At 38.6% G+C, this 13,369-nt stretch overlaps 1 protein-coding gene across 3 annotated transcripts in view; it reads left to right on the forward strand.

Moving 5' to 3' along the window:
- Positions 1-6: 6 nt before the first annotated feature.
- GRB2 (growth factor receptor-bound protein 2) overlaps positions 7-13,369 on the forward strand; it is a 39,716-nt gene continuing 26,353 nt past the window's right edge. For 2 of the 3 annotated variants that reach the window (XM_010002649.1, XM_010002650.1), the window contains exon 1: positions 56-133. In XM_010002649.1, the coding sequence (XP_010000951.1) occupies positions 56-133 (78 nt within the window). Of the gene's footprint in view, positions 134-13,369 lie in introns of all 3 variants that reach the window. The other variant, XM_010002648.1, reaches the window with a different exon arrangement.

Genomic DNA, 13,369 nt, shown 5'->3' on the forward strand with positions numbered 1-13,369 from the left:
GAGCAGCGGAGGCTTCGGGGAGCGCTTCCTGCCCAGCGCCCGCACCAGCCCCAGCATGGAAGCCATCGCCAAGTACGACTTCAAAGCCACCGCCGATGACGAGCTGAGCTTCAAACGGGGGGATATCCTTAAGGTAAGTGGAGGTTAAGGGCACGGGAGTTCCCTCTTTTGCCCTCTGCTTTTCAGCCTCTCTCGAGTCTCTTCCTGTCCGTTAGTCCTGACCCTCTCTTGCCTCCCCAACAAACGCCATCTCCTTTAAGAGGGTACCTCGGTATTTCCTCAAGCCCAGTCTGATCCCTTCAGTAGTAGGAGAGGCTGTTTCGTTTCTGAGTTAAGCAGGCATCCTCATTTCTCTCTTCTGAGATTGAAATATTTGAGAACTTGGTTGTAAACATGGTAGCAAATAAGCAGAAGTACACGATAATCTCTACACTGAATTCCCTTCTAGGAGAGGAAACCCCTCCAAGTAATCAAGAGCCATTTGCTATTGCTTTCCTTTGCCTCTTGCCAAGGATTCCAATATCAAAGAGAAGTGATTAGATTATTTCTCAGTAGATAATCTTTTAGCATCAGGCTGTCAAATATTGGTGCTGAGTATTATCTTCAGTTCTGATGAACTTGAGTGATAAGCTTGTGGCTGAATATTTAATGGATCTGTGCAGATGTAAGTGGATGTTGCAGTGCATTAGAGGGATTTTGGTCTATAATTCTTCCAGTATATCAAAGGCTTTTTAGGTTTCATCTTGGCTATATTAAAGGAATTTGAAAAATATTTTAATTTCTAAAACAGTATTTTAAAAAACCTGGACACACAGAACAAGCACAAAATGTTATTTTGGTGGGGGAGTAAAATAGAAAGGTCAGTAGTGATTTGGACATAGTGAAATATAGCTCTGAGCTTTGTTGCTTCCAAGTATTACAAACCATATTTCAGAATGTTTAAATGGAGTTTCATTCAGAGTCAGTATTTCTCCATAAATATGTAAGGTGGGCTTTACCTTCCTAGAGTGATGGATATAGTATTAAAATATTTTAAAGATGCTTCTTTCTTAAATGCTTTGTGTAGAAAGTGTTTTGTGAGGTGCCTGTCCTGCAGATGGAAGGCTGTAACTTTGTGTGTGCTGACAAATCAAGTCCTGCAGACCTCAGTGGGATTACTCATCTGCTCAAGATTTTTGCCAGGGAAGGGCTCGATTTTAACTACTATTTTAAGAAAAGTTGGAAAAAACCAACCTCTGCATATAAACTTAATATGCATCTTTTGCAGCTGATACATCAGTAACATAACTGTGGCTTTGTTTAAAAGTGCAGTAATATCATGTAGCCTTGAAGAGATGAAGATTGCAAAAATATGTCCTGCTTTGAGTTTGTTAATTTTGAAAGTAACTGCATCTGTAGATACTGTACAAGTCCCTGGTCCATAATGCCTAAAAATGCCTGTTAGACTTGTACACCTCAATTCCAGTGATTATGTAAATTACCAGAGTATTTCCTTTTGCTATTTTTAAACGTTCAAGACTGTCAGAATTTTATAAGTCTTCTGTGATAACTTTGCATTTATTTTTCTTGACCTGAGATGTATTCTTCTATTTTTGATTACTACTGGCTGCCCTCAGCTTTTACAGTGTTTGAAGTAGAGCACAGCTGAAGTAAGCATGGAGAAAATGCTGAACAGGAAGGAAAAAATAAGTATAATTAAATTTAGTGTATTTAAAATTATTTTCTTAATTATATTCATCTCATTTGGTATAAAAGTTTGCTGAAGTACATAAAAAATGTCTTGTAAAATTTGCATTCATTTAAAAATCTTCTCTAGGAATTAAAATAACTTTTTTAGACTTTTGAAAGTTTGGTCTGTGCTAAAACTTAAAACTGCACAGTAGCACAGGTGCTGATAGGAAGATGTTACTGAGTCCTAGTGTTCTAGCCTCTTGATGTCATTGCATGATGGAAATGTTGTCAAAATCATAAATACATGGTGGTGTTCAAGCTGCTACACTACAGTAATATCTGTATTCTTCCTAGAATACAGAGAGGGATTTTCCTGCTCCACACAAACCCTAGGCTGAACATTTCCTCAAAGCATCCATGAGCAGTATTCAAACTGTATTTAATTTCAATTCATATTCTGAAAATGTTTGCAAATTTTTCTGTACTTCCTAGATGAATAAGCTGAGTCACAGAAATGGTAAGTTGCTCAAGATTGTCACAGAAGTTAATGGCAACTGCAAAAGTTCCTTTCAGGAGTCTTCCTTCAGCACACAGTTGAGATGAGGGCTGTGCAGGATGGTCAGGTTTGCCTCAGGCTGGCAAATTTCAGACAGATAAGCCAACATCAATTAGAATCGTTACACTTCACTGTACTCAGACTGACAGGCTTCTGTGGTGCATTGTCATTTTGAGAGTCTGGTTCACTTCAGATGTGTTTCAGGTTGTGGAAATTAATTTCCATCAGAGATGCCAGATGTGTTTTGTTGCTACTTTGCTCATGGCTGAGAAATCTCGGGGCATCCCATTCTAGTGCCTCATGTGATCTGTCTTATTAATCAGGTCAATCCTGCTGCTCTCAAATGAATTGGGAAGAGAAATAAATGTGTAACGTGTGCATGCATTGCTCTTTAGATGTGCCTTGCTGAGGCACACACAGAACCTGATGTGTAATGAAGACCTCTTTAAATCTAGCTATTAGACACCTGTCTTGATTCCCCTCTGGAAAGTTGAATCAGTTTGGTGGCACAGATGATGATGGCAAGAAATTGCTTCACAAAAGAATGTTATGCCTTGGACACATGGAGAGAACAAAATAAAACATTTTAACTCCCACTCCTTAGAAGTTCATGTTTCTCTTTGTGGGGAGAGAAGGCAAAGATCCACACTGTGTGGCTCCCTCTGATTTCAGCAGATAACTTGCCTATGATGTCATGGTGCCATTACTGCTGCATGCCCACATATTCAGGACTTGATTGAATAGCATTTGAACTGTAGCCATTAAGCTGGTTGTTAGTAATCTTGTGGCTGGTTTCCAAAAGTGAGTGAAGATAGTTGACCTTTGGCTTGCAATTGTAAAACAGCTGAGTGAAGAGGAAAAGTGCTTGGCCTTTTATTTTGTGGACACTGGTAAAAACTGCTTCTATGGTTTTTGGAACCCTGGCAGGACACTGGATCCCCTTGCTTGTTGCGTAGTGGTTTTGCAGCAGTGTGTGGTGTTCCTATTCAGGAGATGCAAAGTGCCATCTTCCTTTAAACTTTTAAAATACATTAAATGCTACCTGCCAAGCCTTTTCCAGAGAAGTTACTGCTTCCTTCTGTGTCTTCTGATTACAGCACAGTGCTGCAGCTCTCAAGATCACCGTTGTTTTCGTCAGCTGGTGGTTGCTTCACAAGAACTGTGATCCTATTGCGATAGCCTGTCCTGTTATTTAAAAAAAGTGAAAAAAAAAAAAGGAAACAGATTCCTTGAAATTTTGTTTTAATGTTTTTCATGTTGAGTAGTTGACAGTGTCATGGCTCTTTTTCAGTCTTTTCCCCTTTCACCTGCTGTGTTACTGAAGTTTGGAGTAGTTAACTTTTAGTCTCTCTATATCTGTTACTCAGGTTTTACGTCCCCAAAAACTATTGTATTTCTAGCAGCTTCTGTTTTTGTTGACCTTTGTGCTAACTGGCAAGTATCCAGACCTCAAGTGTGCTAATATTTGCTGGTAGTTCGGCTGGAGCTGGGGCAGGGGGGAAATATTCAATCTTTCTCTCATCTTGTTTCTTTTCTCTAGTCCTGCTACACCTAATCTGACATGCACAGTTAATACCATGATGCTCTGATAACTGTTTCTGCATGGTTAATACAGAAGCACTAAACATATGCATGAATATTTTGAATGTTAGAATTGTGTGGTGGTTGTTTTTTGTTTGGTTTTCTTGTTGTTGTTTTTTTTTAAAAACAGACCACTGCTCCATTTCCTCTTTCTCCTTCTGTTGTAGGGTTGGGGCATAGCTGGAAAGTGATCTTCAGAAGAACAGAATAAGTTTCTGTTCCCAGTAGCTGTCAGCATAATTAATTCTGGGACACTTAAACATTTTTTTTTATGAGTAAGATTATTCAGGTGGTATGTTAAATAGAGATTAATCATATTCAATTTTGTTGTGTGGCACACAGACCAAGCACCCTATGTGCTGAAAGAAGGAATTCCTTAGTAGTATTCTGATCACTTGACAATTTCATTCAGCAAAGTCAATTTCTTTTCCTGCTCTGAACAAACACTTGACAGTCACCACAGGTTCTCTTCATGAGATTGTTTGCCTCCAGATTTATTTTCTTTCTGTCAGCCTTTAAGAGGATTGAGTGTTTGCAAACAGTTAATGCTGAGATGGCATTTTCAGTTCCTGCATGAAAAACATTTTTCTGCATCTGGATACAGTGAAACAGTTTTGAATAGAGGGAGGAATATGACAAAGAAGGGGAGCATGGTCTCTCCTCTCTCTTCTTCCTCATCCCTTGTCTTTGACCTCACCAGCATTGGCTGTTAATGTCATGGTGTCTGTGCTAGAGAACAGAAATAATGGCTTGCTGAAGATAATCTTTCCCCAATTTTTTGTAAGGAAAGGGACTCAGTGGGGTCTTGATGGTTTTAATGTGTAAGAAACCATTTTCTGAGTTAACGATTGAGGCAAATTGCCAGCAGTGTGTGCTTTATAGTGAAATAGGTCCCTATTAGAACAGGTTGCCCAGAGAAGCTGGTGAATCCCCATCCTTGGAGATATCCAACAAGTCCCTCAGTACTCTGATCTAATTAGACTTGTTTTTAGCAGGAGGTTGGTTTAGGTGACTTCCAGAGGCCCTTCCAGTCTACATTATTCTGTGATTTAGCTGAGAGTGGCAACTCTGAATGTGATGGTTGACTTTTAAAGATGCACTGAAGTCACATTCCTTGGCTGACAGCCTTGAGTGAAGATTATATTTGTCACTAATACATGATCAATATTGCAGTCTAAGAAGATAAAACTGTCAGAAAATTACAAGAGGCTAATAAAGCAAGTGCAGTTATCTTAAATGTAGTTGTTTTGGCATCCTGACAGTTGGAGATCTGTGTTACAATAATGATGCTGCTAGAGGAGGTTGTTTTTGTCTGGGCCACCCAACTATTCAGGGCCTACATTTTTATTCGGAGCTTCTCAAATATTGTTTTATTAGCCAACTTCTCTAGGCAGTGGGGGGAGGGTTGTGGAAAGGAACCACCAAACCTCCTCAAGGTGTGGGTGTCCAGAAAAGCAAACACTCATGTTCTGTATTGGTAAAAGAGCTTGGACGTGCTCAAAGCAAGATTGCGTTGCTGAAAGTGTCTCTGTGCAGAAGACAAAAATGGAGTATTCCAGACTGAAGGTGTAAAGTGGTCTTTGCAAGCAGGGAGTAAGCATGGTCCTCCTTAAAAATGCCACCTTTGTTTTTATTTAGTAGCTGTGATGATTATTTAAACTTGTCACTGAAAGCAGAGAAAAATGAGCTCTTGGGAGCTGTGTGCTACCTGAAGGCTGCTAGTGTTTTGAATGTGTGAAACAAGATGGGGGTTAAAACTAGGGGTCAGCTCAGCTAATTTTATTATAATGATTTAACATGTATTGTGTTCTGTTATAACCAGGAGAAGTGATGCTAATTTGAAGCTCCAGCTGCCTTTTGCCAACTGAATGGAAGTGCTTTTGTTACAGATTCCCGGCAAGGTCCAGCATTTGGTTTGACTGGTGTGCCAGACTTTTGAAAAGTGTTAGCATAGACATATCAGCAAATCAAATTTTGGCTTGCTGAATTATATATCCACTCTGCTCAAAATGCATGTCAAACTGCAGCCAGAGTAGTGCATTTTTGTTCTTATTTACTGGCAACACAGAAATGCTGTCTCTCCTCTTTGGTCCAGTGACATTTCTCTCATGGTAATTGTCTAATGAGGGAATGTCTGAGAAATTCAGATCAATAAATCTGTTATTCTGAGAGGCATCCTAGGTGTTAATGGGCTAACTTTGATTTAATTTTTTAAATGAAAATAATAAAAGTTTGATCACGGTTGGGGGAAGAAAAGGATTATGAATTTTAGTGGCATGTGTAAAAGACTGGGAGTGTCGTAAATGTAGTATTGATAGTTTTCCAGTTTCTGTGCAGGGCCCTGCTAATTGGGGAGGAGGAGGGATGGATCTTGTTTGCAGTGAAATTCAGGCTTTTCTGATTTCTCATTATAATCAATGAAGATCCAACTAAGCAAGGGGAGATAAGGAATCCAATTTGTCTGTGTACAGCTCAGCCTAACAGAAGCAGTGAACTGTGTGACCCCTTGATAAAATCCTTTTTGTTTTAAAGTTGCCCATGGCTAAATACCAGAAATCAAGAACTAATGCCCAGACTTCAGGAAAAACGTGCTGGGCAAAACTAACTCTGTTTCTTTGAAAATGAAATAAAATTAAGCATTAGTTCTTTAACAACACTGAAGCCAAAAAATCTTACAATCTCACATTGAGCAAAAAGGGAATGTAATTTACCAAACATGATGAATTTTGCAATATAAATCTAAACTGGAAAGATAAAGATACAGCAATTGTGGAAATGCACTAGTGTTGAGACTGAACTGTTGCATTAATTTAAGGCTATTACACCAATTATGCCAAATTTCCATACTTAAATTGCTGGTTACCTCTGAATTAAAACCTTTGCTAAATTGTTAATAATATTATTTATGTAGGTCTTGAGAGGTTTACAGAACTTAGAACCTGGGATGATTACCTAGCCCCTGCTTAGTTCTGTGTCTCGAGGTGTGTGATGTATTCATGTCTGAGCTGGCTACTCTGGAGGTCTTAATTAGCAAGATGTGCAGCAAAAGATAAGCCTATTTCCCTTTTTCTCTGCTGCCTCACTCCCTTCTCTCAGTGCTACTGGGGTAGGTACTAGCCAGAGAGATGGAGCTGTGACTTGTGAGTGTGATGCTTAGGTAGAAAAGTGACCAAGGAAATGCATTTGTTCTTCCTCTGATGACTTAGAAATGGAGCTTTTGTGATATGATTCATGTCACTGGGGCACTAGGGAAAAGAGACACTAGATATATTTTTTTTGTTTGCTTTCTTTAGCATGTTGATAGAACTGCCTTTGTTCTCTGTAATTTCCAGTTTTCTCTGAAAATCCTGTTAAATTCAGAATGCAAATGAGTAGGTGGCTTGTACCCATTCTGCATTTCTATGCAGATTAGCAAACTGATAGTGCAGTAGTTTGAGTTCTTATCTGCAGCTTTATCCCACAGCAGTTCTTGCTCTTTCATTTCCTTTGCTGGCCCTGCAGCAGCAGTTATCTCCCAAGTTGGGCAAGTGACTAGAATATACACAAGGAAACATAAATGTGATTTTTTAGATACTTTGAGTCTTGGGGAGAGAAAACAGGAGAGAATAATACTTTCTGTAGTTTTGGGGGATTTTTTGGTTGCATTATCTACAGTGTGGGGAATGCTATATAAAGTTGTTCCTTTCCCTCATGTATCAGTATCTTTTTCGATAGAACAGCAGTGCTGTGGATCTCAATCTGTCAAGCTTCAAGCTGCACTGTGTTTGTCATGTTCTAGGCTCATGCCCTCTTGCTGAGTGTTTAAAGCACTGCTCATGAGTGACACATGCCTCCAACTTTGAAGTCATCCTGTGACACCTCATAAGAGTAGGTGTTCAAATGGAATGAAAAATCAGTTATGAAGCAGACTGTCTGCGGTGGAGCCTGAACTTGTTCCCATGTCTTATATGCATGATCGGTGCCACCATCTGACAACTCAAGTGAGAATTGGTTTAACAAACTTTAGCACATGTCACCATGAAAAAACACATTCTTAACACATGGGGTTGTACAGCTGAGCTCTAATAGACCAAAAAGTGAACTGACAGTCTCCAAAACTGCTCATGATAATTATTTTTAGGATATTTATTATATTCCTGAAACCCAGATGCTACTCTACAATACTTCGTGATTAGTTACTAGATGCATCTGACATTTGCATTTTAAACGGTTGTGTTCATAATTGTCCTCAGCCTGTATTTCTTTCTTTACTAAAAGAATAGTGGTTTGCTGTAGATACCAAATAAAAGCCTATTTAAAAAATGTCTTAAATATCTTGAAGAGCATAAGAGGCTTTTTTGCCCATAAGGAATAATTGCTCACTTGAGTTTCTGTACCTGATCTTGGATACCTTTGTCTCTAATATATGAGGTTCTGAAAACTGAGAAACAGTCCTGGTGTTGAAGAATCATCAGATCAGTTGGTTTTTTGATCCCGTGGGCGCAAGTCAGGATGATGACTGGATTAAGGCAGAAGTTAGGACAGCTATTTTTGTCTAGGAAGCAGATTGTCAGCCTCTGTAGAGTACTTAATTTATAATTCAAACATTACTGGCCTTTATAAATAAAATACGGAGAGGGAATACTTAACAGAATAGATGTATTCTCTTTGTACCTGCTGAATTTAGCTTCTTTCCATGTGTTCATGTCAGCATGCACACTTTGTTGTGAGCTGCATCTTGGCTCCACTGCAGCTGAACCTCATGCAGGGAGCAGAAAGTGTTGTTTTTTTCAAGTTCAGCTGAACTGTAATTATACTGTTAGTCTCTAGAACCTCTTATTTAAATAATTTGTCTCTGGAATTCCTGCTTTTTGCACTGAGCCAACCTACTTCTTGCTCAAACTTGCACTAAAACTCTACAGGTTTACATGTGAAGGGGAAAAAAAATTGCTGCTGTTATGCAAAATTGTTTCCCTTGGGAGGAAAGGGGGGAATTCTCCATGAGTTATGTATGAGCCAGCAGGTTCCACTAATCACAGCAACTCTGCTAGTGTAGGAGAGCTGTGGTCTGAGCTAGTCAGCCCTCTGGTTTGTGAGAAATTGGCACAGAATTTTAAGCCATGCAACTGTTGCTGAACTTGAGTAGGTTTTTCCATTATAAATCTTGATGTGTGGTCAAATTTTGAGTATTTGTATGTTATCTACACTTTTTAAATACAAATGTGAAAGTGATATTTTAACCTTTTGATCTGGTTTTGCTTTCTAAAGTAAAGTTAACAGTAGATTGTGGTCTATGTGGAAAGGACTACACTTAGATTCTAGGTTTAAATTAACTGCTTTCAGAATGGTAAGAAGGATTATAAGCTGCATACATGTGCATCCTTCGCTAGTTCCTCTGAAAAATCTGCCACTTTTACTTAAGAGATATTTCCCTGAGCTCCTGTGTAGTTCAGATCTTGTGCTCCAATCTTTACTATCAGGGGCCCAACTAATCAGGGAAGATTGTCAAAATTTTTGGTGGAAGAGAAAGGCAAACAAGTACTGCAAGAGTGTCCCACAGTTGCAGAGGAGGGGAAGAAATAAATGAGGAGAAGGAAGTGGCAGCTGTAATGGAGACAAGCACTAAGAAAACTTTTAAAGATGGGATTTGGCATTTAAAGTGATGTTTTTTCCAAACTTGCAATCAAATTGTGCTTAAGTTTGGTGAGGTGAACATTAATTTGACAAATGGGCTTTGTTGAGGCAATATCAGGAAAACCTGTTGTGCATATATTCCACAGCTAAATTTTATATTCTGTAGTGTTTTGTATGACTTTTAAGAATACTTTGTGAAGACAAATCCTTAGCCCTGGAAGTGATAAAGCATGGACTGGCAATTCAGGCTCTCTTCTGAACACTGGAATGGAGGAAGCACAAGTTGCTGCTTCTTCCTTCTTCCCTTCACTTCTGTCCTTGTTTCTTAAAATATATTCTGCATTGATGCCTGTGTCCTACCTCTAATGAAACTACAGTTTGTCAAAAACTGCTGTGTGAATTTTTCTGTTGTGACCGTTTGTACCAGGATGCTCAAACCGCTTCCTTATTCCCTAGCAGGAAGTGATACATCCCCAAGGTTTTGTTGGGGTTTTTTTCCAGAATATTGTCTTTTAGGTTAGAATTGTAACTTTCTCTCCTCCAGAGATCCGTCATGGATAGGTGAAGACTGTTGTGACTCTACCTGGGAGGACCCGGATTGAAACTAACAACTCTCTTTACACAATCACAAAAAAACCCAAGATAACAGAAGTGATTGTAGTTGACCCAGCTTTCCTGGCTTCCACCCCTTCCTTTACAGCTTGTTATGTCTGGAAATCTTGCAAACTGTTACCTTTCCTGGGTTTATTTAAGTAATGTAAAAAGGAAGACCATAGGTAAAAAGACGTCTCTGATGTTTCTGTAAACTTTCTTGAGCTTTCTTTTCTTGGAAAAGCTTGTGTTTCATTCCACCTGTCTGTGTTTGGGTTACAAACATGTGCATGGTGCTGCAATAAGATTAGAGACTCTGTTGATGCTGTTTGCCTTATGAGTAATAAGTTCCCTGCAAAGCTTATTTGTTGAGGAGAAAATAATCTTTTTAACTTCCAGAAAAGTTGAAGTTATTAAACACAGGGCAGTATGTTGATAAAAGAGCCATTCTTCAGTCTGGCCAGCTGCTGAAATCTACCCATGGGTGACTAGGTGAGCTGCGGATGTGCATACTGTGGAAGTGTCTGAGCTGCCCCACAAATAGTTCTACGGCCTTTTGAGCTCTGTCATTTAAAGTCCTTACAAATCAAAATTCTTAGTTTACTTTGAATCTAACTGGTTTTAGCTATTTTTGTTCAGGTTTTCAATTCAAAATCAGAAGTCTGGCCATACCTAATAAAATTCTTGTAAACCCAGTGGTTTTCTGTAATTTATGGTCTCCAGGGATCTGGATTTACTAATTGGATGGAAGGAGGTGTCATTCAAAGGAGTGTCACTAGGTCTGATGTCCTAATGCAAGGAACAAATAATGCTGCTGGGGTTTGGCAAGGTTTTTCAGCTTTATCATAGTTAAATTTGAGCTGACCTTTTGCCCAGTCCTTGTGCCATGTTGCCAACTGCCTGTATTAGTCAGCTTTCTCCTACTCTCTGTTCATTGCCACAGATAATATTATGTTGATTTGATATATGTCTTTATAATGGATTATGCTTTAGACCTTCTCCCATGAAAGTAAATTCTGTCCTTCATAATGTTAAAATAATGTCCCATATTCTAGGAGCAGTTCCCATCTGAAGTGAATTATATGCAATTTTCATTATTAAAAATAATAGAAAACTCTACAGGAGTGAAATGGCTTCAACATATTGAGGTCTTCCCAGAACTCAATTTTTGTGATGCGTTTTGAGTGCATCCACACTAATGCATGGTCCAAAAGTCCCATTTTGTTGTGGAGGAATGTTTGAATCCTGCTCAGGGCCCTGGGGGGGCATGTTTGTGGGCAAGGCATTGATCTCCCGATTGGAATCTCCCAGTAAGAGTGTTAGTGCCTTTGCTTCTACTGAGACTTACAATGAAGATACTGTGCTACTATAATGTACTTGGGAGCTTAAAATTAGTCTGTGGTCAAATAATATACCCTAGGGTGTCAGTGACCTGCATTATGATATCCCTTCCAGGTTATTGCAAAGGAGCCATAACAAGTTCTGTTCTTGTTTTAATTTGTTCTTGACCAGGAACAGTTCTTCTGATTGGAGACACTAATTAGGAGATGGTTTTAGTTATCTCTGATCTTTTCCGTAAAGAATTTGGTGCCTCAGCTGTCTTGACTCTAGGATTCTGGAGCAAGTCACTGCTTTTGGCATTGAGTATCTGCACTTCTGCATTATTCATCTAAAGAAACTCTTTTGATTTTCTTTTGCCCATAAGCCAAGAAAGCAGCAATAAAGTTTTCTTGTAGCGGTGGCTGGTATTTCTAATAGTATGTTACATGAAAAAAAGAAAAACAAGTACTGATACATGTTTTTTCCTGTCAGTTTTATATGTATCTGTTCTTCTGAGATATTGTATGTGGTACATCTTTTTAAATTATAAACGTTATTCCTATATTAGCATGTTGTTTTTCTTCCTAACCTTGAGTGATTTTTTTAGTTTCTCTCCAAATCCATATGATAATGACTTACAATGATTTTTGTAGGTTCAATCTCTTAATATGTAGCATTCTACTCTAACTTGGTGTGTGCAAATTCCATTGAAATGTTTTATTTTCCTTTTATGGAGAGAAATGGACATAAATGCTATGTTATCACTTCTGAAGTGAAAGAGGAACTTCATAACATGAGGAAAAAATTTTTAAACCATAGCTTTGACTTGCAGATTTTGGGCCCTCCCCCCCCCCCCCCCCCTTTTTTTTTTTTTTTTTTTTTAAAGCTCCTTATCTTCCTCCTCCCCTACAGTGCATAATTCAGAAGTTTACTTTTGGTAAGCCCCCACAACTGTGGTTTTGGAGGTTTTTTTATGGGAGAATGCAAGTTAAGCTTGCTTTGAAGTTCTTAAGGCTTGCAATTTCTCAGTAAGTCTAAGTAGGAACACTGTTTTGAAAACTTTCAAAAGAGGAGGTTGTTGGTGTGTTTCCATTTTTTGCCATTGATAATGGCTTCTACTGTTCCATATGAATTTCTTTTTGGGGTTAGATGTAGGCCATTTAGTCCTGACAGCTTTCCTTATTTTAAAAGAATTTTCCTATTCTTCAACATTTAATTCCTTGTTGATGGTTTCCTGCTCTCCAACTCCTCAGTCTATCATTAGTTATCAAAACATGTTCTTTTTTCAATCTACCAAGGGGTGCATTTTTTTACAGACTCTGGTGAGATGTGTGTTTTTCTTTTTGAAAGGCTAGTATTTCCTGTTTTGCCAGAAAATACTGGGCTTTTAATGGTTAAATTGAGGCCACTGTAATTCTGAATTTTGTTCAGCTTTGTGCGTACAGAGTTGTGGGTATTTCATTCTCTGTACAGTTGGTTCTCCAGAAATTGAGCCACAATCTAAAGATGAGTTTGGAGAAGAAAGGAATATTGATTAGTGTTGAAGTGAATCAACACTTTTAACTAAGGCCTTTTGTGATCCAAAAACAAGCTAAACTTAAATGTCATTAAAATATTTATGGGATATAATAGTTCATTATCCCGTAGCAGACTGAAAACAGTCATGCACTTATTCAAGTTATGATGGAAGAACAACATGAGGCATTAGTTCACCAAGCCTACTCTGTGTTTTTATAGAATTGGGTACATTTGCCCTGCTGGGGTTTACCCCTGATGGGGTAGCTTTGTGCCAAAAAGGCTGGCATTTCTGGCAATCATGCAACAGCTGGCCTTGAGTGTTCAGTTTATTGCACAAGGCTTGCTAATAAAATGACTGAGGATACAATGTTAAGTATATTGACCTGCAAATTGTATCATTCATTATCAAAGAGCTAAGGAAACCTGGAAAATACATGGTTTCTAGCTGAAACAAGGTGGTTTGGTAATTTTGGAGATTTTGAGAGATAACTATGCATAACCAGTTGGTGCAATTTGTCT

Source organism: Chaetura pelagica, unplaced genomic scaffold (genome assembly GCF_000747805.2).
Source record: "Chaetura pelagica isolate M959 unplaced genomic scaffold, ChaPel_1.0 scaffold47, whole genome shotgun sequence".
NCBI classification, from domain to species: Eukaryota; Metazoa; Chordata; class Aves; order Apodiformes; family Apodidae; genus Chaetura; species Chaetura pelagica.